Source organism: Pygocentrus nattereri, chromosome 20 (assembly GCF_015220715.1).
Source record: "Pygocentrus nattereri isolate fPygNat1 chromosome 20, fPygNat1.pri, whole genome shotgun sequence".
NCBI lineage: Eukaryota > Metazoa > Chordata > Actinopteri > Characiformes > Serrasalmidae > Pygocentrus > Pygocentrus nattereri.
The window spans coordinates 9,089,668-9,110,851 of NC_051230.1; the positions used below are offsets into that span (position 1 = coordinate 9,089,668).

Here is a 21,184-nt window from a genome sequence, read left to right on the forward strand (position 1 = left end):
TCCACTGCATCATCGCACAACTGGTTTCTTCACATTTGCACAAAAACAGTCACTCGTCAACAATGTTTAAAGATCAGGTGATCAGCCTTCAGACAAAGATGTAAAGAAAAGGTAAATGAACCTACTAAAACACATACATACGTTCATAAACAAAGAAAACATTACAACCGCCTTTTAAACTGCACAATGTGTTCACACTACTGGTGACACAGGTAGGACCTCCTGCGTCATCCAGGTCTCTGCAGAAACATGTTCACTTATCATGAAGTAACATTCCACTATCATTCTATCAGTTCAGTTTCTATGAGTTTAAGAAACAAACAATATTTAATGATGGATTTACTGAACTTTGGAATTACTTTTAGGTAATACTGGGCTACTACACTAAACATCTGCATTTGTAACACGACAGAAATAAAAATGTTTCACTTCTCCATAATGCTAATCCAGGTAAATTTAGTTTCATGTTTTTCGCTGCTGTCAAAAGAAAACCTCGTATCCCAATTTGTCATTTTTCTGTTTTTGACATAATTGGAAAATGCCGTTTCCATTGTGTGTAAATTTCATGAACAACGGACCAAAATGACTTGGGAAAAAAGTCTGGTTCCACTGACTTACATTAAAAGTACAGCAGGTTTTTCCTTTTCCTGTAAAATTTTCATTTTGGAGATACAAAGTTTTCTTCCCGACAACAGCGATGGGTTTGTTTAGCATTTTATATAAATGTTTATGTATCCTACTGCATATGTACATTAAAACAGTCTTGCACTGGAGCTATGAGGATAATATAACCATCAAGTATGGAAGCTTAACAATTTGCATTGTGCAAAACTGCACGACACTGTATGACACACTGGACATAATGGACAAAAGTATGTTGTATAACTAAAAACAGTAGCAGCCATCATTATGCCAGAATCCATTTTTAAACACTTCATGGTAAAAGTGTGTCCTTAATGTTTTAACAGATCCAATGCAGGTGTTGTACAATGTACAAGTTGTAGATGTGGCGATTTCACTGGTCAGACAGCAGATGCTGCCAACTTAAACGCATTTTGATATCACAGATTTTGGAATGACCACTGTACACCTCGTAACTGGTTTCAGTTTTCAGAAAATAGACGCTGTGAAATTTTAACTGAGCTCCAAGAGAAGTGCTTACTGCAACGTTAAAAGCTTGAAGTGGACATAAATGCAGACCATGAAGCTGATGCACTTGGCATTACCACTGTTACAGCTGGGAGTGGACAGCCTGGGGTTAGCCTAGCGATTAGCACTCTAAAGTACTGCAGTCAACACGACTGCACACACTCAAGAATGAAGAGCCAAAGACATAAAAAGAGAGAGAGAGCGTGCGAGAGAGCGCAAGAGAGAGAGCGCAAGAGAGGGAGCGCAAGAAAGAGAAAAAGAGAGAGAGCGCGAGAAAGAGAGAGAAAGAGCGAGGGGGGGTTAAAAAAAAAGAACAAAAAAGTCAGCGAGATGGAAAAGAGAGTGATAAAGAGAACGAGAGAGAGAGGGAGAGAGAGATATGGTTACCACGGAGACGGACAGGCAAGACTTTGCAGAGAGGAGTTATGCAACAGGCTGTTGCCATGGCAATGCAAAGGAGGGGGGCGGAGATGGGGTTGAATGTTCGTAGTGAATTTACACTGCACTTTGACAGTGGCTGATACCCTTGAGGGGTTTGCTTTAAAAGAAACTGGGAAAGAAAGAAAGAAAGAAAGAAAAAGACTAGAAATAATATATAAAAGGGTAAAAAATGCTTAAAAAGATCTACAGATATGGCCCAAGGTGATAAATAATGAATGCGCCTATAAATAAACAGGGCCTTTCTTTAAAATCCTGCATCTCTAAGAACCATGACGGTGGCATGTCTTTTTCCATCAGAGAACAGGATTGGGAATAAAAACATCTGAAATTAGCAAAGAATGCAGACAGCCAGGAAAAGAAAAGGAAAAAAAAAAAACCCTGCCGCTCCAACATGGAGGTGTGCGCATATGTGAGCGCAAGTTGGTTTACATCCACCAAATGGAATAAAACCTTCAAACAGATCTTCACTGAAGGGACCGATGTCAGATCCATTTGAGACAGAGACACTACATTATGTGTGAAGTGTTTCAGGTTGGTGTACTATGGCCACATGATGCTGCAATTAAACTGCTATACGTTGCTATTGTGACATGCATTGCAATACATAAGTTAATGAAATAAAAGCTGGATTACGATGGTGTGGTTATTGTGGGCTAATGCAGATGTGTGATATTTATCATGTATATATCTGACGAAACTCATACCAATACATGAACATTTATAAAATGTGGAAAATGGGACTAGATCTATCTGTAATAGATCATTTAATTCTACTGCAAACAGATATACACTTACAAGTGCAGTAAAATGAATAAAATGCAGACACTTTCAAAAACATTCTGCTCTAACCAACAAATGAACAACTGTCAAGCAATGCCATCAGTTAAAAGATAAGATAAATAAGACACTAGACAACTAATTCAAACATGTTCTCCGAGAAAACGTGTGATGCACGGCAGCGTGAGAAAATCACGTGTGTGCAAAATTACAGAAAAAGGATGTGGTGGACGGTGGCAGCTTTTGAGAGCCACTGAGGTACGCGGAAGGATGCTGGTCATGCCATTTGACAATCGTTTTTTAACTTTGGCTAATAATGAGCGGTAAGCATAATTTCAGAGCTTCAGAAAACAGAACTTTTAGTAGCCCATCAATGTATATTGCATTTATTCCAGAACGTTTTGGTCACATGATCATGAAATACTGTAGCTGACAAGCCTTTGATTTAAACAAAACTTAGTTCATATGCAGAGTATGTTTAATATGGTTTTAAGCCGTGTACTTCATAGACACACAAAAGCCATGTTTACATGCAGCTTAATAATGCATTAATAATCCGACTCGTAGCTCAATCGGAACAGAGCATGTCCATGCACACACCTCAATGAGAATAGACTAGTGCAATTGAGGGTGATCCTGTAAATAATCTCTTAAATATAAGAATAATAACCATGTAAACACCTGTATTCGATTACATTCCCTATCAGAAAGTTTAAGTGTGTTTGCCTCAGAGCGAAAGTTTATAACGTTCAACATGGCGGAAGCAGAAGTCTTCTGAGGTCTGACAAGCGTCCTGCTTATGTGTCTCTGAACACGGTGTCTTCATGTGAAGTACATTTTCCTGAGTTTGCCATAATTTTAAAGCAATTAAAGACGTAAGCACTGCTCACTGCTGCTCATCTCACTCTGACTGGGCTCGCGTGATATTTGTTGTCATAGTAACGTCTACACTATGTGGTACTCTACACATGCATGTAATTTTGGATCGGATTACTTGTGTGCATGTAAACATTGATTTTCATCAGATTATTGAGTAGATTAAGCATATAAACAGCTGAAATATGCAAGGCACACTTTTAAAACACACATTAATGCAGAGCCTAGTTGAGGTGTGCAATAAGTGTGCATATCAGTATTTTACAATGGCTTAAAACGTAGCTGGAACTATTTAATATTTACCAATTAATATTTTGATGGGTTGAGTTTGCCAAATTTTGCACCTGTAATTTCAACCAAGATGATTATATTACTACCTTAATTCATCAACACACCCAAAGAAACATCATGAACTTGTAAAGATGCTCAGAGCACACAGTAAAAAGAAAAAAAAAAAAAAAAAAAAAAAGGAGGAAACTTTTGCTATTGTAGCTTTCGGGGATATTAGCATTGGCCAAAATCACACTAACTATCAAGTTGTATTACGGTGCCCTAATGTGTGTACACACACATGCAGACAGTTGATTCATTAGGCGGTGATAAGGGAGATATCTAGGCAGATATAATCAAATAAATAGCAATAGCCTGGTTTCAGAGGTATTACACCATCACGAGTGCATTGTGTATGTGTGTCTTGTTCAAGGTTGAGGAGCGAGTACAAATGTACTCCGTCTGCAGCCATCGCAACGAGCACCACGGATCAAAAGCCAAAGTCTGTCTCCATATTCTTTATTATGTACAACACACATACACTCCCTATGTGAATAATAAGGCGCTCTCTCGCTCACTTATTCTCGCCCTCTATCTTTTTTTCCCTCTCCATACTGACACAATCCTTCCAGTCAGATTGAATGGCGGTGGGCTGACGTCACTGGCAGAAGGGTTGCCATGGAGACTGGCACCATGGCAGAGTCTGGCATGGAGTCGCAGTCCTGGCAGTAGCCACAGAGCGAGCGCCCCACAAGGAGTATGCGTGTGTGATTCTGTAAGTGAGAAAAAGCTTCGTACATTTGTGAGTGCAGCCATGTGGCAATGCGCGCACGCGCACACACACACAGTGTGTGTCCAACAGAGTGTGACTTATGAGTATGTGTGTTTGTTGTGTGAGTGCAAAAGAGATAAGGGTGCTAAAACAAGAAGAAGCAAAAGTCACTTTTGAGACAAGAACCAAGAGTTAAAACAAGACTTAAAGTAAAATTTACACCAGATTGTAAAAAACAAACAAACAAACAAAAAACTGCTAGGTGTGTAAAGATGCATTGATGCATTGTGATGCGCCATCCTGAAAGTGGTGATGTATCAATTTTGCAACAGATTTAATTATAATTGATAACATTCAATAAAGTATAGGCTAGGCTTGAGTTGTCCTCTTATTTAGTAACAGTAACAGTCACAGTCTGGAAAATTATCACAGTAAAGAGTTAAACCAGATTGAGGGATTTATCTATATTTCTGTTTGGTCATTTTGAGACAGTCACTTTCACTAAAACATTCACAGAAATGCAAACGGTAACACGGTGCGAGTTGATATTTATTCTTTCTCAAACAAAAGCGCACAAATGCGTAGTTCAGTAAACGTTGTGGTTGTGGTAGGAGAGCATCTTTAATTTGACGCTGTTTTGTCTGATCTCTGAAATGTAACGCTGCGGTCTGAGTTAAAGTTTGCATGAAATATATCAATAAATGAGTTTTGTTTTTAACTGGCAGTAAACAAGCTTTTACTGTCACTAGGGACTGTAGCTGTTGTGATCTGGTTAACCTTCCCCAGGAACAGAAAAAAAAAAAAAAAAAAAAAAAGTTTCCTTCACACTGCATATCATTATCAACTGGTATCCTGATCACAGCTGATTAGTTGCAGGCCTGCAATTAATCTTCAGAAACTGACCAGATGGGCTGCAGATTTGTTACTGCCATTATCTAATGTATCCATTTTCTGTTGTTGCATGTGTTACTGAAGAAACAGTGTACCAGTTGTCTGTAGCATAAAGTCAGGGCTGAGCAGAATGACAGTTATTGTGGAAATAACTGTCAACCAATCAGATTGCATGGTTGGGACTAGCTGTTGTATAATAGTGATTGAACAATACAATGCATCACACTGCATCAAATACTGACACAGCTTATTTTGTACTGTGGCCCGTATGCTAGCTTGTGGTTCATGTATAAGCTTGGGAATAACATAACAGCTTGTGGCTAAAGCAACAGATAAGGACGCTGACGTATAGCAATGACTTAAAATATACTGTTGAATGGTGTAATAAACTGAAAATAGAAACATTAACATGAATTAAAAGACATTTGCAGCCAATTGAGACACCACTGTTTCATAATGAACTATGAAGTTTGTAAATTATGACAGCTCTGTTAATTAATGGGAGAACACCATCCAAATAACTGCCAAAACATCAGAGCTAGATGGAGAGCAAGAGGCACAAAAGGCAAACTCACCTTTAAATAGACTGATTGTCTATGGTTTTCTATGTTTACAATGGGGCTACACAAACCTCTGAGCCTCATTTTACTACAGGCTCCGATAACCATCTGTGGAAGAGATGCAGTCACTAACTTAGACATCACAATCGAGAGAGAGGGAGCATATCCTAATACACATCCATGTCTGCATCTCTTCCTCCACACAATTGGTTTGTTCAAACAAGCTCTAGGAGCTGATGGGACTGTTTGCAGGTATTGCTGTGCAAGTTCAGAAATGAGCTGCATTTTGGTCTTTAAAATAAATAAATTAATTAATTTTGAAAATCTGAAAAACGCCTCTCTTTGTAACCTTTGTAAAAGGTTAAAGAACAAACGTTGAACTGCACCGTGTGGTTTAAAAAATCTGCAGTACGCAAATGTCTGGGGTCACTGGGTCCTCAGAGTCAGAGGACATTAAGCAAGTGTTGGCTTACATGTAGTATCTATACAGCAATATTCATCTTTAGACTACATAATGACCTTGTACTTCACATCACAGCGAAATCTGGGAGAAAAATGCATGTATGACAAAACGTATCAGATAACCACAGAACATGGCAAGATCATTTTTCCCATAGATAAAAACAGTTTAAAGCCAGTGCCCTTCTAGATGCTAATGGCATGCAATGATGCATCCTCAGAAAATCTCAGGAGTAAGATACCTATTCCAAACCCAAAATAAAAGGAAAAGAAACCAAATGTGAGGAAGGATATATATAATCAGTGTAGAGTGCATATATTTAACCTATACATGACATTATACGCATATTAGAGTTCACAAGACCGTATGCCCAGGGTATTAAATACAGAGATACCCTGACACAGACAACACAAATTTATATACAAAATGCAAGTCTATTTAAAGTCAATGTAAATAGCAAATTATGATGGTCCCTGGGCATTTTTGACTGGTTAATATTTTCTCTGCCTGCTGGTGCGCAGTGATGCAATAAAACTCAAAAGATGCTTTCAAGATGATCAGAAGTCATTAAATAAAGACTTGTAGAAAACAAGCTTGTACTTTTTTTTTTTTAATAATATGATGACTGGTGTTTAATATGACCAGAGATGTGTAAACAAGTTACCACATCCTCTACAGAAAACAAACCTCTGCACATTTTAATAGACAATTAGTTTCTTTGCTGAATTTAACACATTTTGTTATGGTTTTTATTTTTCCAATATGTTCATTTTAGCAAATAAATAGAAAGGGTGCTCCTAAATGTTGCAGAAAATGCCATAAAGTATGTTCCCTGTAGAAGACGTTACATTATTTTCAGCTAGAAAACCAACAGAACGTGTAATTACATGTTACAATAAATATCATGTCAACTTAAATGACTTACTCTCTACAAGGTTCTCAACACATGACTGCGCAGTGACACACTGCTGCATGTCAAGAGTAATCTGAGATGCATAAGGAATTAATTATTTGCACTACACAGGTGAACAGTGCACTCTTAACACATCTAATGCAAACAGGAGATGGTGTGGAGATGGCTTTGGAGATAAGCCCTCGTCCAGTTGAATCTGCGCTGGAGAACTAGACATGACATCACCTACAGCAGGCCCCTGGTTCAAACGCAACACAATGGAGAAGAGCAGCGGCGCACTGGCGCACACACACATACAGGGTTACGGGAACCAGCCCGCCTCAGTGATCGTGAACAACGAAAAGGATTGCCCTCTGTTCAGAACACTCGCTTTCTCTTTCTGCCCAACTCCACCCCTCTTCCTTTTAACTCTTTCACTCTAGTGGAATTTCTCTTTTTTCCCGGATTCCACTCGTTCTTCCTTACTCTCTCTCACAAACACCTCGGTTTCTGACACCCCCCCCTCCCCCCCTCTCACATATGCATACGTTTTAATTAAATATCTCTAATATAAAGCTCAACCCCCCCCCTACTCTCAAATTTAAAAGTGCCAAAACGTGTCTTTTAAAGCAACGTCATAGAAGAACTACTTTGTTCTCCCAATAACCTTTTTCCACAGATGATTCTTTAATCAAATCTTACTGTAAATTAGTCTAGCAAGTATGAAGAACCATTTAAAGTTCAAATAACCTCCATATTACAAAAGCTATACACTTTTCCTAGAACCAAATGTCTAAGCCAAGAAACGTTGAGGGACCTCTACTTTTAAGAGTGTGCAACGGATCTTCAAAGGCAATTAAGCCACAAATGAGCCAAGCCAGGCTCTTCCAGGGTGCTAGCAGGCTTTACCTTCTCATCAGACACCAGAGTTATGTTTACTCTAACAACAGACAGCTAGTGCTATGTCACTGGAAAATGGGAAATCTGGTCTTAGGTCACTGTTTTGGGATCAATCAGCCTTATGACCATGCAAACACACACACATACTGGTAAAAAAAAAAAAGAAAATGTCCATTAAAATGTACTGTCTTGATTAACTGGCAGTGATTAGATAGCAATTTGCATGACATACATATTTTAGTGTTCTTCTGACCTCTACAGCACGAACACCCCCCAACAGAGCCTTTTTATACATGATGTTTTAATGAAATATTTTTAAAGGCTTCCAAGTCCAATAAAATTCTTCCCATTTGTTTTCAAGTCTATGTTTTTTTTTTTTTAAGGTCATTTTTATTGTTTAGCTTAAAATGACTCTGTAACTCAATTAACTGCAAAAATACTCTAAACTATTTCATTCCGAATATAATCGATAGTGACAGCCCTAATCACCGGATTACTGGCTGGCCACAACAGCTGCGGACAGGCAAGGCCTGGCCAATTTTCTGCCTTCAGACGACGCAGGGGAAAGACGATCATATTGAGTGGCCGAAGAGGAAACGAAGGTTTCATGTTCGCTGGGGGAGTTGGAGATGAACACTGAAAGCAGGATGGAAACTCCAGCAGAATGCCAGGAGCTGTCAAACGTCGGCAGGACTCGAGGGAAAGGGGAGGACTCTCCGAGGCTGTAACGCTCCATAATTAAAGCTTGATGGCTCATGCAACCCACACGCTTGTGAAAATAGATTCAGATTGCCATTAAAACCAATTCGGTGTACTTGCATAGCTGTTTGGCTACTGCAACCTGACAGACACGCAGCTCTGGCGTGTGCTGAAGTGTGGCCGCAAACGGCTGCTCCGTCCATCTGATGCCAGGCAGACCCATGGCAAAGCCCATACGGACTACAACGCTATTCCAGATCATCATCATCAGACAGTCATCCATGTTCATGAAACCTCAACCCATCCCTGAGTCTTTCTTGTCACTGTTGTAACAAAACCTTGCATCTCTGAAATGGTTTGTAAAAAGGGAAAAAATGAAAAAACAAAACCATTCCTGACTAATGTGCATTAACATTACAAGATTTTGTTACAAGTCATTTTGAGCCATTTCCATGAATCCATTTGTCAGTAACCTTTCATATAACATAAAACTCTCCTGCAGTTTTTAATGGTGTAAAATACAAGGTAAAACATAAAAGAGCTATTCCTTTTTTTTTTAACTGACGTCAAACTTTCAATTCTCATCAAAGTCATGTGCCACATGCCCCAATCCCTTTAGTCATTAATGATGTCTGTTATGGATAAAAGTTGTTTATCTGATAATAAAAGTGCTCTTTAATATTGTATAATGGTCACAAGATTCATGCAAGCCTCCATGGCAGATTGCAATTCACTACAGGAAGTGTAGGGGGTGATATGGCTTCATGGTGCTGTGAAAACATGAAAGTTTGAATGACGTCAATGTTGTGATGGGGAAAGCTGAAAGGAAACAGAAAACGATGTCAAGTAATCTAACGTTATAAAAATAATTAGTGTATTGTTTATTATGTATAAAGTCTTACGCAAATATTTAAATATGCTTGGTCCACTTACACATTTGGTTGATTTAATAAAGTAACATCCTCAACAGGAAATAAATATTTTTCATCTAATTCTAGTGCAAAATTACTTAATTAATCACTTACCTAATTTAACATAACAGAAAACAGTGAAACATAAAATATCAGATGTGCCTTAATTTAAATATTTTTTTAAAGGCCACAAGTTTTCTTTTTTTTTCTATAGTATGTTAAAGTCAGCAAACAAACAATGTGCATTAAGTGTGGTTTCTTTACATAGTGTGTTATTTTCATTAGAAAATAAAGAAAAAGTCATTTAAAGTACCCAGACTTACATGACAGTACAGGCTGAGTCAAAAGCCACAGGACACCGTTTTATTTTATTTTGTATGCTGTCACAAGTCTCCACGATGCGGTGCTGAAGGTGGTGTTTATTGTGGATTTTCTCAGCATACACAATTTGAGATGACCCCAGAGATAAAAGTAGATAATAAAATAAAAAAATAAATAAAACAAAAGCCGTCATGTGACTTTTGACTAACCTTGTATATGTTCAGATGTCATACATTATGTCCTGTCTTTTTTATTATGCTGCAAACTAAGGATGTGTTCGAAGGCACTTTTCATTTCCTTGTAGTTGAGCTCAACTTGCTATGAAACGGAGCCAAGTCAACACTGCAGTCCATTTCATCCTGATTCAGGCCTACACAGAGAGCACAGTATACTGCAGCTTGTAGGCAAATACCATCAGACGACCAGTTTACAGTCCGCCTGCTGCAAACGGCTCCACTGATTCTGTGGTGTAGTGGGTGTAAAAGCTGGGCTCATTCATTCCCCTCTACATGAGAAGCCACAGCATGGGCCAATAATGAGATCACTGTCAAAGCCCAACCAGTTTTTTTTTTTTTTTGTATTTTTTCCCACTGGGAGCAGATGGACAGCTCAGCCTCATTCAGTGAATGCAGTGAAGAAATCTCTGGGAGTAGATATGAGAGTTTGTCAAGCAAAGGATTTATTCATTAATTGGCCAGTAAAAACAATAAAGCTTGAGTGTAAATTATAGTGGCGATATGACATCGTCTGTGATGAATTACAGCACACTTCGCTTTTCTCAGTATATCAATGATAATATGTAGGGGCAGGCAATATGATATAGATATGGATGATATACTATCAATATTGTGATAAATCACATTAGGTCACAATATTCTGAGGAAATCATAGATAAAGTCAACACTCAAAAATGTGCATGATGATGAAGATACAAGGTTTTCTTCCGACAAAAGCAATATGTTCATATAAACGTTCAATTAAAATCACTACCCATAATTTTGATAGTATTATTTTAAACTTTTTTTGTCTGTTGCAATTTGAATCTTCAGAACAATGAAATATCGAAGTGCAGGTCCGTTTCATCCTGATTCAGGCCATTGAGAAGGTTTTCAAATATTATGATATTATATTTTTGCAATATCGACCACCACTCGTATCATTAGTACTTCAAGAACACCAACCAGCAGCGTGACTCATTAAGAGAAGACAGATACTGACCAATTACGGAGGAGCTGTAAACAACCAGCTTACAGTAAACTGCATAAACCGCATAGTAACAACCAGCTGATTGAATGTCTTATTTCATAAGCTTATACTACAAAGCGCTCATAGGACCTCATTTAAAAACATGCCCTCTGTCTGCATACTTTCTCTGTTCTAACCTGACTGCAAGCCTTTGAATGCCTAAACAAAGAACATATCATATATTGTGAAAATGTCCTCATGTGATATTTTACTTTGCCACATCTCCCACCCTTAATGTACATACAGCGTTTTTGGCCCCAACCACTAAATTCAAGCCACTAGCCTATTCAGGATGTACAACTATACGCCAGACTCGTAAAGTGATGCACTTGAAAACGATGTGCAACATTTCAGCTCATCCTGATAAACTCCCAATTAAGCAGGGCCGCTCAGCTTCACGGTGTGAAAATATTTTAGTGTGCTTTCACATTCAAGTCTATTACGTAAAAGCAAAACCGTGGATGAGTGCATTGCGTTTCCACCCGTCGTGTTCAACCTCGGGCCATCAGCACCCACGCGTTTGTGGAGAGGACATGTATGCGCTAACCCGCTGCTACCTTGACATCCTTGGCCGAGTGCTGTGCAGATTATCAGACGTTAACATTTCCAGCGTACTGAATGTACTCATCCAGTACAGCTGTAAGTTACACAGGAAAAAATAAAATGTTCTTGCATCTTATGGAAGTTTTTCTACAGCCAACTGAAAATGTATTATCAAATGGGTGATCATGAAGAAACAAACTACCATTATTACAACTGCCTGCACCCACACTAATGCAGCACAATCTAACTTTCACAATCTAAGAAGAATGCAAAACATAAGTGGCATCTTCATTCATAAAGAGCCCATTTTCCACGCTTGTATGAGTTTGCTGTTATATGTAAACATTGTTAAAGCTTCAAAATGTAGCACTTTGCTTCCACCTCCTTATTGTTTACATATAGAAATGCCATCTTTGAATCCACTGTTGTTGTGATGTCAAAAAAAACAATGCATTTACACATAATCACCAATTTGGCTGCAACAATTCAGCCCACCCAGTGATGCTGAAGTTATCATATACATCATATATATATATATATATACACATCAGTCTTAAAAGCACAGTAATAAAAACAGCCCGTTTGCTTCTAAGAGACAAAACGGTCATGTAAAAATAACTGATTGGTTTTGGTACATATACCCACACAAATATCATAAGCAGACCGCAGGGAAAAAGATTTTGACATAATTTGAAGCTGCCTGTTGCCCTTTACACTGTGTGTAAATTTCGTGAAGAACAGCCCAAAAGACACGGCCCAAAAGACACGGCCCAAAAGACACGGCCCAAAAGACACGGCCCAAAAGACACGGCCCAAAAGAAACATGTAAATGTCTGGTGCCATTGACTTAAAAGTAGGTTTTTTTCCTCCTCCTATAAAGTTACCATTTTGGAGATACAAGGTCTTCTTCCGACAACAGCGATATGAAACATAGGATACAGGCCCTTTAAACTGCATAAAAACAGGACTATCAAATAAAATGAAGGTGGCCTGCAGGTAATAGCCACAATAAACATTAGATTTCACTGAGCTGGACAGACTGACCTTTTTCAGTTTGACGACACAAACCAAACCACTTACACAAGTCACTGTGAAACTGAACCCAAATCTTTTTTTAAGATAGCCTTTCTACCTGCTGCATCTTAACAGCAATCGCTGCGATGACTGTACGGTAGATTATAACTTTAGCAACTGACACTTTAGCTAGTGTGATGCCTGTTTGGTAGCTGAAGTAGTTAAGTTCTGTTACCAACTAACTTGTATACATTCAGAAATTCAGAAATGTTCTTAAGTGAAATAGATTAAACAAAGTGAAGTACAGCCGCGCTGCCATGTCACGACTTTAAAGGGAAATTCCACCAAATTTTCTAAATCTGTACATAATTAATTGGTTAAGGTGTAAACAATGTCACCCAGAGGGGTCAGATTTGAAAGGCGCCTTTCTAGAGAAAACTCGCAGAGTGAGAATTGTTCACAGTGGTGGCGATAGGAACCAAGTATGTAAAGCCTTTGAAAGTTGATTTACAGAAAGTTTGTGAACACATTATATGGTTAAGAAGATAAGCAAGTTGAGCAAGTTGTGAGGAAGGATCTGGACTAAAAGATGTCATTTTTAAAAGCCATTCGTTGTGAAGGGGTACGTGTAGAGTCCTGTGAAGCAAGACAGCCCCCTAAAATAACTTTTTTTTTTTCTTCAGACTTACAACTACTTCATTATGATCAACTTTCCACATACATATATATATATATATATATATATATATATATATATATATATATATATATATATATATATATATATATATATCTGCTGGTGGTTTTGTACAGTAAAGAAAATGACTACACCTGTGCTGAAGATATTGTGATCCCTGGTTCCCATCACTCAACAGTTGGCAAGTTTCGCTCCAATGAACCATTTCACATCAAACCACTTTGAATGACTTTGTTTACACGTCAATGAAATTTTGAAAAATCGGTGGAATTCTCCTTTAATCTACAGAGAGCTGTGTTGAAGAAGACGTGTTCTCCTAACATAAGCCGACAGTCTGATAGCAAGCAAAGAAAATACCCATAAACTAAGCCAGAGTGAGCAATGTATTAGCTGGTTAATCTTCAACACCCACTTGTTCAGTGCACTGATTGAATGAAGGACGTGTAAAGGGAAAAAGGGAAAAGAGGAGTGTGCATGTGAAGAGAATGTGCAACGTGAAAAAAAGAAGTAGGTGGAAAAAAAACTTACCAAACCATGCCGTACGCTCCCTCTCCGATGTACGAGAGGTTGGTGTATCGGGGGCCCACGTCGAAGGTCTGGCCGCGGACGAGCTCGGTCCCAGAGCCGAGATTAGTGCCGCCACAGCCGGCAGGACCAGACACCGCAGCCGCCGTCGCCATTGTTGAACCGAGCTGCCTTCACACACTCTCACATATACACACACACACACACTCACACAACGACGACTCCAGGGACAACAAACACGACTCTTGGTGTATCACAAGACGCAGTACGAACTGTTTAGACCTGAAAAGGCTGCTTTACTGCGGCAAAGTGAGTACAAAACAAAAGTTATGCACTCGTCCCGTAAACGTAACGCTCCGCTGCGCCTGCTGGGTCTGTATGGCTGGAGTCTGCAAGCAGGCGCCGAGCACATAGCGATGTCCGAATCGTGCTGGAATCGGTTACTTTGAACCGGTTCTTTTCAGTAAACTGGGTGAACCGATTCACAAGTGCCAGCTGTGAATTTTTTTTGTTGTTGCTTCTGCTTCACAGATTGAGATTGAAATGATAATCGTTACCAGTTTGGCATAAAATAACCAGTGGTGGACAGTAACTAAGCAAATGTAATTCGTTACTGTACTTAAGTAGTTTTTTCATGTAGCTGTACTTCACTGATGTTTTTCCATTTTGAGCGATTTTTTACTTTCACTCCACTACATTTCAAAGTCACATATGGTACTTTTTGCTCCACTACATCATGCAGAAAACTGTCAATCCTTTTGGCTTATGTGTGTATAAAAATGTAACATGTCAAACTGAAATAAGTGTGAAGCCAGAGCACCAATCAGGGCCCAGCGGTCACTTTGTTTTGAGCTGGTTTTGACCTGTGGGTCATACCGACCCAGTGCAGCACACGGTTCAACGTCAGTGCAGCAGTGTAAATTTTTGGGAGAGTCTGTTCAACATAAACGATGAACTAACCTAACTTTGTGTAAATAGAGCACAATATAGAAATATGTCCACATATGCAGTCGTGACTGACGCGGCTTTTTTCTGAATTTATACAAACACCATTTCATTTTATAGTAAATTGGTTTGGGCTGGTTTATGTTTATGAACAGACGCCTACAGATCAACATAGTAAAGGAGCTCATCTGTGATCCTGATGGAAACTGTTTACCTTCAGTGTTTTGTGCTTATGGTCATTTTAATAGACGTCACTAATTAATGACGTTCTATTAAAATATTGGTTTACCAAGAGAGACGCTGGAGGATTTTCACCTAAAATGAGTCGAGACTTGTTACAAGAATGATAAATGGATATTAGAGTCATACTTAATGTTTTAATACTTTTACTTTTTGATACTTAAGTACATTTAAAGGCAAATACTTTTGTACGTTTACTCAAGTGGAGGTCTAAAGGGAGGAACTTCTACTTTTACTGGAGTGATATTTTACCCTGGGTATCTCTACTTTAACTTAAGTACATGATTTGTGCACTTCGTCCACCTCTACCATTTTCAATTTCCATTATAGTTCCTTTAATTCTTGAATTGAAAGGAATGATCAAATCAGACACCCGATTCATTCAATTTATGTCCATGTTTTAAGGCAAAGGCATTGAATTCAGTTCAAATTATAATCTTTAACAATTTGACATATTTAATATCCCAAATTCACAAAATTAAATATCGCATTATTAAGAAAAACATGGTCTCCTTACAGAATACAGTTAGTGAACATGATTTTTTTTAGTATCTAAGCAATTTCTCACAATTTAACCTCCTCAAATCACAGCATAAAATATGGTGACGTAAAATAAGTTACAGTATATGTACTTTAATAGGCTAAAGTACAATAGAAATGGCCTGAACCAGACTTATTCACTGAATCATAAGTCATCATAAATGGAGGGAGTGGGAATAATGTTGACTCCAGGTCTTAAATGGCAATGAACAATCAAATTAGAAATCGAGTTCATTTTCATTTATGTGCATTGTGCGTTTAGTGCGATGAATTCGGCTCTAGCAGAGTAGAAGTACTAGACACCAAGCTCACTTCAAGATTCAAGAGTCAAGAGTTTACTGCCATATGCACTGAGAAACAGACAGCAACACTGCACAATACAAAACTGCACGACCTCCTGGACAACAAGTTACAATACAAACACTTTAAAGATAATAAACAAAAGAAAGAAAAAAAACAGAAGAAGACTTTATTGGATGATGAGAGTAAAGTTGCCTTGAATAGTCACCGTGGACACCAGACTCACTTGCTGAACCTAAAGACGTTAAATACACAGTAAATCAGAGGGTGATTTGATTTGTGAATCGCTCAATTGTTCATTTGCACGCTCGATTCTTTAAAGCGGACAGTTCAAAAGGATCGGTTGAACTGAATCGCACTGGACCGTCACTACAAGCGAAACGTTACCGCTTGCAGGAAATAACGGGGGAGGTCATGTGACCACACAGGGGCGTCAAATTCATATTCATGTTCGCGTTCACATTCACTGCCAACTCTCGGACTGATTTCCATACGTCAACGTGAAGCAGCACGTTTTCAACACCCCACATAAATCAGGCTCCTAGAGACTGGAAAGTGGAGTGATAACGTGGGATCCAGTAATGCTTACTAGTTGGCCCGACACTTATGCTGATACTAATACTACACCCACTGCTCTGAATGCTTTTGTTTATTGTGCATTTTTTTTTTTCCCTTCAAACATATTTTCCAGTCAAGTTCAAACCTGTATGATTTCTCAGACTGGTGCTTTCCTCAAACTCCCTACAGACACTACATCCTGCATGCAGACATCCATCGGTGAGGGGAAGCAGCCTGACAAGTCAGATTTCCTGACTTCATGAGCATATCTGAGCGGTAATGCCTTTACTAATTTGGTGCAATTCCTATGGAATTTACCCAACATTGGTGTTTAATGTGCAACTTCAATTCATTCTTTAGTCAGTTCAATTCTTTTTAATAGCCACAGAGCTTAATCATTTTTTAATACAGGCATGATTTCTGAACTTGTAGCCACTCAGCAGCTAGTAATTGCAGGTTATAGTCTAAATATAAATTTAGCCTGTCTATACTGCCACCAAATCTATCAGCAATTAAAGGAAACAACTGCAAGTCAAAGTGAACAGTTCACCAGCAAAACATGCTGCTCTGTGCAATTGTTGACATTTACACTACAATATCATTAAAGGAATACTTTATATCTGCTTCAGTGCCCTGTTTTTAAGTGCAGTAACTGTGGAGTCTTTAGGCCTATTTCCTCCACTGAGTGCCTAAACAGCCACACCCATTTACCAGACCAGACCAATGATGTCATGACGTTTATTGAACTTGCTTTCTGTCATTGTAATGGATGAGAAGATTCCTCCAGTTCAGTGTGGCTTTTACACAGCAAACAACCCGACATCAACATCTGCAACCCTTTCTTCACTGAACATCCCATAGCTGCTGTCATAACAAAACCTTATATGTTTGAAATGGCAGCTTCAGGTGGGAAACATGTTAATGTTTAATATGAGAATGGAATCAAACAGTAATTTTGGACCGTCTCTATTGGTCCATTCGTCATGAAACGTTCATGCAGTATAAAGATGCATGGCATTTTCAAACGGTATGAGGTACACACTTTAAAAACCGGTTCTTTAGAACAGGCTACTTAGAACCATGAGTCCTATATAGAGCCATCTCATGCCTAAATGGGTCTTTGAATGGTGAAACGGTCCTGGTTTGAGAATGTGTTGTGTAGTCACATAGAATATTTTTGAAAATGGTTCTGTATGGTACCAGACGTGGTTTTGTATAGTTAAATCAAGTTTCGTTGTACAGTTAAGTCAGGTTTGTAACTAACACTTTCTGATGTTATACAGAAGCATAAACAACTCACCCTTCTTCCATCTGAAGAACCTTGCCAAGAACCAAGCATGCAAATGGCTGTTTGAGTGTTTCTGGCTCTATATAGAACCACTGTCTTTGCTAAAGAATCCTTGAAGAACCATGTTTCTCAAGAGTGTAGAACTCTTGGTTCTAATCTAAATAGAACCATCGCTTTTACTAAAGAACCATAAAGAACCATCACATATTTACATGTGTTTTGGATTTACAGTAAGTTGCAAGGTTTTGTTACAACAGGCATCTATAAAGGTTCAAATCATTTTTTGTGATACTTGAATTGAAATACATGCTTTTACACTGAATTTGGGTATATTAGGGTAAATGAGCAGGACTACATTCTGCACACCCTAATCATTTTAACCAGCAATCAGGAAAAAGCAGCCTTGATCCATATACAGCAGTGGTGGTTACATAACACGGAGTCTGGATTAAATCTTGGGAACGACTGTTCCAATAAATAATCCTAATACCCACAAAAGGAAAACATGTTAATGTGGTTATTGTTTAATTTATTATCACAACTGATTAGAGTTCAACTCTCATCTCACTCAATGCAAAGCAGTTATGAAATTAAAATAATACATTTCAAGGAAAGGTCACAAAATAGATCCTTAACAAATGTGTTCACGTAGGAACCTCGTATCGGTTTGAAATGACTGATATCAACATTACATTATGCAATACAATCAAAGGACCTGTTACGAGTGCATACAATACAAATGCTCAGAGCGGAACAGAGTTACTCCTGCCAGTATAAAATGTACAAACATCCAAACAGGCACAATACCACACACAAAAAGTCATGGAACAGAGAAAAAAAATATCAGTTCCCCTATGAATACTTCAGCTTAGTAAATGTGAAAGCAAAATGCTGCGCGTTTTGTGTCGGCAGTATTCATTTTGAAAGCTCCAAGGTGAGCCCACACAAAATAAGGCACAAATAAGGCCTCATGCTGGAGATGTGTGGCACATGTGGGCTACATACAGTTGATACAGATCCATGTTCTCCAATAATACAAATAACAACAACTATAGCCTCATGAAGTCCTTTGGAAAACAGTCTATAATGCACAAAGAAATAAACACCTACAAATTCCTTTAAATTGGTTTTCACATTGGTAAGAAGCGCACTGTGGGCCAGTTCAGTGGTCAGTCTTCAACTTTTGAACTCAAGAGAAATTCCGCTGATTTTTCACATTAACATAAAGCGACCTTGGGCAATGTACACTATGTAATAAAGTCTGTCTGGTTCCTATCACCACCACTGTAAAGAGTTAGTACATTTCTCCAGACTAGTGCTTTTCATATCAGGCCACTCTGAATAACTTTGCTTACATCTTAAAAATTGAACTATGCAAATGTTTTTAAAAGTCAGTGGAATTCCTCTTTAAACCCATTTCTCAGACCCAGATTAAGGGTAATCCTAGACTAAATAGGCATTTCAATAGCAAACCACCACGGTCATTACAATATAGGCCTAGATTAGGCTTGATCTGTTTCCCAGAAAACAGTCCTGACAGTGACCAGTCTTAAGTATCTCAACTTTGATGCTCAATATATTAGAAAGATTAAGAAGACATGAAACCACATCTATTCACAATGCAAACACAAAGCAAAAGTGAACGGCTATAGACAGCACCACAGACAGGCAGCAGTGTCACAGCCTGAGGGTCTGTGGTTTAGGGGGTGCAAATAAATCAGAAGATGCTTGATAAGAACAGTGATGTCACAACGTCGCTGGTAAACTGCAACGCCTGATGGGAAATGTGAGATCAGACAGCAGATTAAGGGCCCACATTATGTAGATGATGTAAGAATGAGAGAGCAAAAGAGATGAACAGTCAAAGTCAAAAGGCCAAACAAGAAGTCATCCAACAACTGACCTATCCATGCTCCATCTACAAATGTGCTTTCATAGCAATTGTTCCTAGGCTAGATATGCTTTGTTGATTGTTGGCAAAACCTCACATTTCATTTCCACAGCACTAGCGTTAAGGCTAGGATTAGGTTTAGGTTAAGAGTTAGATTTCATTTAATCTATTGACATATTCAACATTCAAATTCAGTTACATTTCGTAGATGTTTAATTAAATGTTAGACAAATTTCAGCATGTATAAAGCATCAACCTCAAAATAACAGTGTCAGTATAATCCCATTTAATGCAATCACAAACTGCAGTACACAACTCAAAATCTGTAGTTTTATGGTGTGTAACTGAGATAACATTAGCATAGTGGCAAATTCGGTGGCAGTTCAACTTGCCTACTTTTGAAAAGTTACAACAACCCAGTAGTGTAGCATTTCACACCAGAAGCTCAAAGTTATAAAGCAAAATCTAAACTCCTAAATTCATTAGATTCAATGGGATTCGCTGTTCTGTAAAGCTTGCCCAACCTAGCAACAGTTGCCAAGATAGAAAGGATTTGAAGGCGGAGAAGGGTTGTGTATATCAAGTGTATAACAAAACACATTACTGAGATACTAACAACACATAGTTGTATGCAAAAGTTTGAAAACCCCTATTAAATTACGTTTTGTTGATTTACTAAGTAACAATAATTTAACATCCACTACAGGGAACAAATATATCCATTTTCTGCACATTTCAGTGCACAATATGCATATATTTGTTGAGTTTATGATATTGGAAAAAATGAAAAAGTATAAAATGCATCATAACTTTTGTACAGACCCTCATTTTCCCCAATACGTTAAATTCGGCAAATAAGTCAGCCTAAAGTTTTGCATACTGTATTAAAGAAGTTATTCAGGTACAAAACGTGTTGCTATGAGAGAACTGAACTTGTGAGGCAGTCTTCCAGCGCTACTGGAAAACATTCAGGGAATCACTGTCCATGTCCTTGGCATTTTCATCAAATCACTAAATCAACACTTCATTGCTCTGTCTCTTCTTCTTCCTCTCTCTCTGATCCAACACACATTAAGTTTGCTCTATTCTTAGCTCGCTCGCGCTAAAGCCACAGTCCAGTCATATTAGCTACATGTCACAAGGCTTTCAAATATTCATGACATTTGAGCAGGCAGTAATGCGAGACAGCCAACCGCATGCAGGACCCGTGGCCCTGCAGCAAGCCTGGCTGTGAGTTAATATAACACCCTCTCATCTCACACACACACACACTCCCCTTTAGAAACATATATGTGTGGACAGTTTTTCAGACACAGACTAAGCCCAGTTCTGAAATAATTGAATTAGTAAGGCTTTGTTCACATATCAGGGCAGTTGGGATTTGTTTCTTAAACCTTATTTTTATTATTTTTTTTTTTTTAGTGTGTCCACACTAGCAAGCTAAAAGCAATCTGTATGGTCAGATTGCAGTCACAGTTG

The 21,184-nt window shown here is 38.4% G+C and overlaps 1 protein-coding gene across 1 annotated transcript in view; it reads right to left on the reverse strand.

Moving 5' to 3' along the window:
• mapk1 (mitogen-activated protein kinase 1) overlaps positions 1 to 14,335 on the reverse strand; it is a 32,467-nt gene extending 18,132 nt beyond the window's left edge. The window contains exon 1 of the mRNA XM_017705082.2: positions 13,947 to 14,335. Coding sequence (XP_017560571.1) covers positions 13,947 to 14,098 — 152 coding nt within the window. The 5' untranslated portion in view covers positions 14,099 to 14,335. The remainder of the gene's footprint in view (positions 1 to 13,946) is intronic.
• Between the last annotated feature and the right edge of the window lie 6,849 nt (positions 14,336 to 21,184).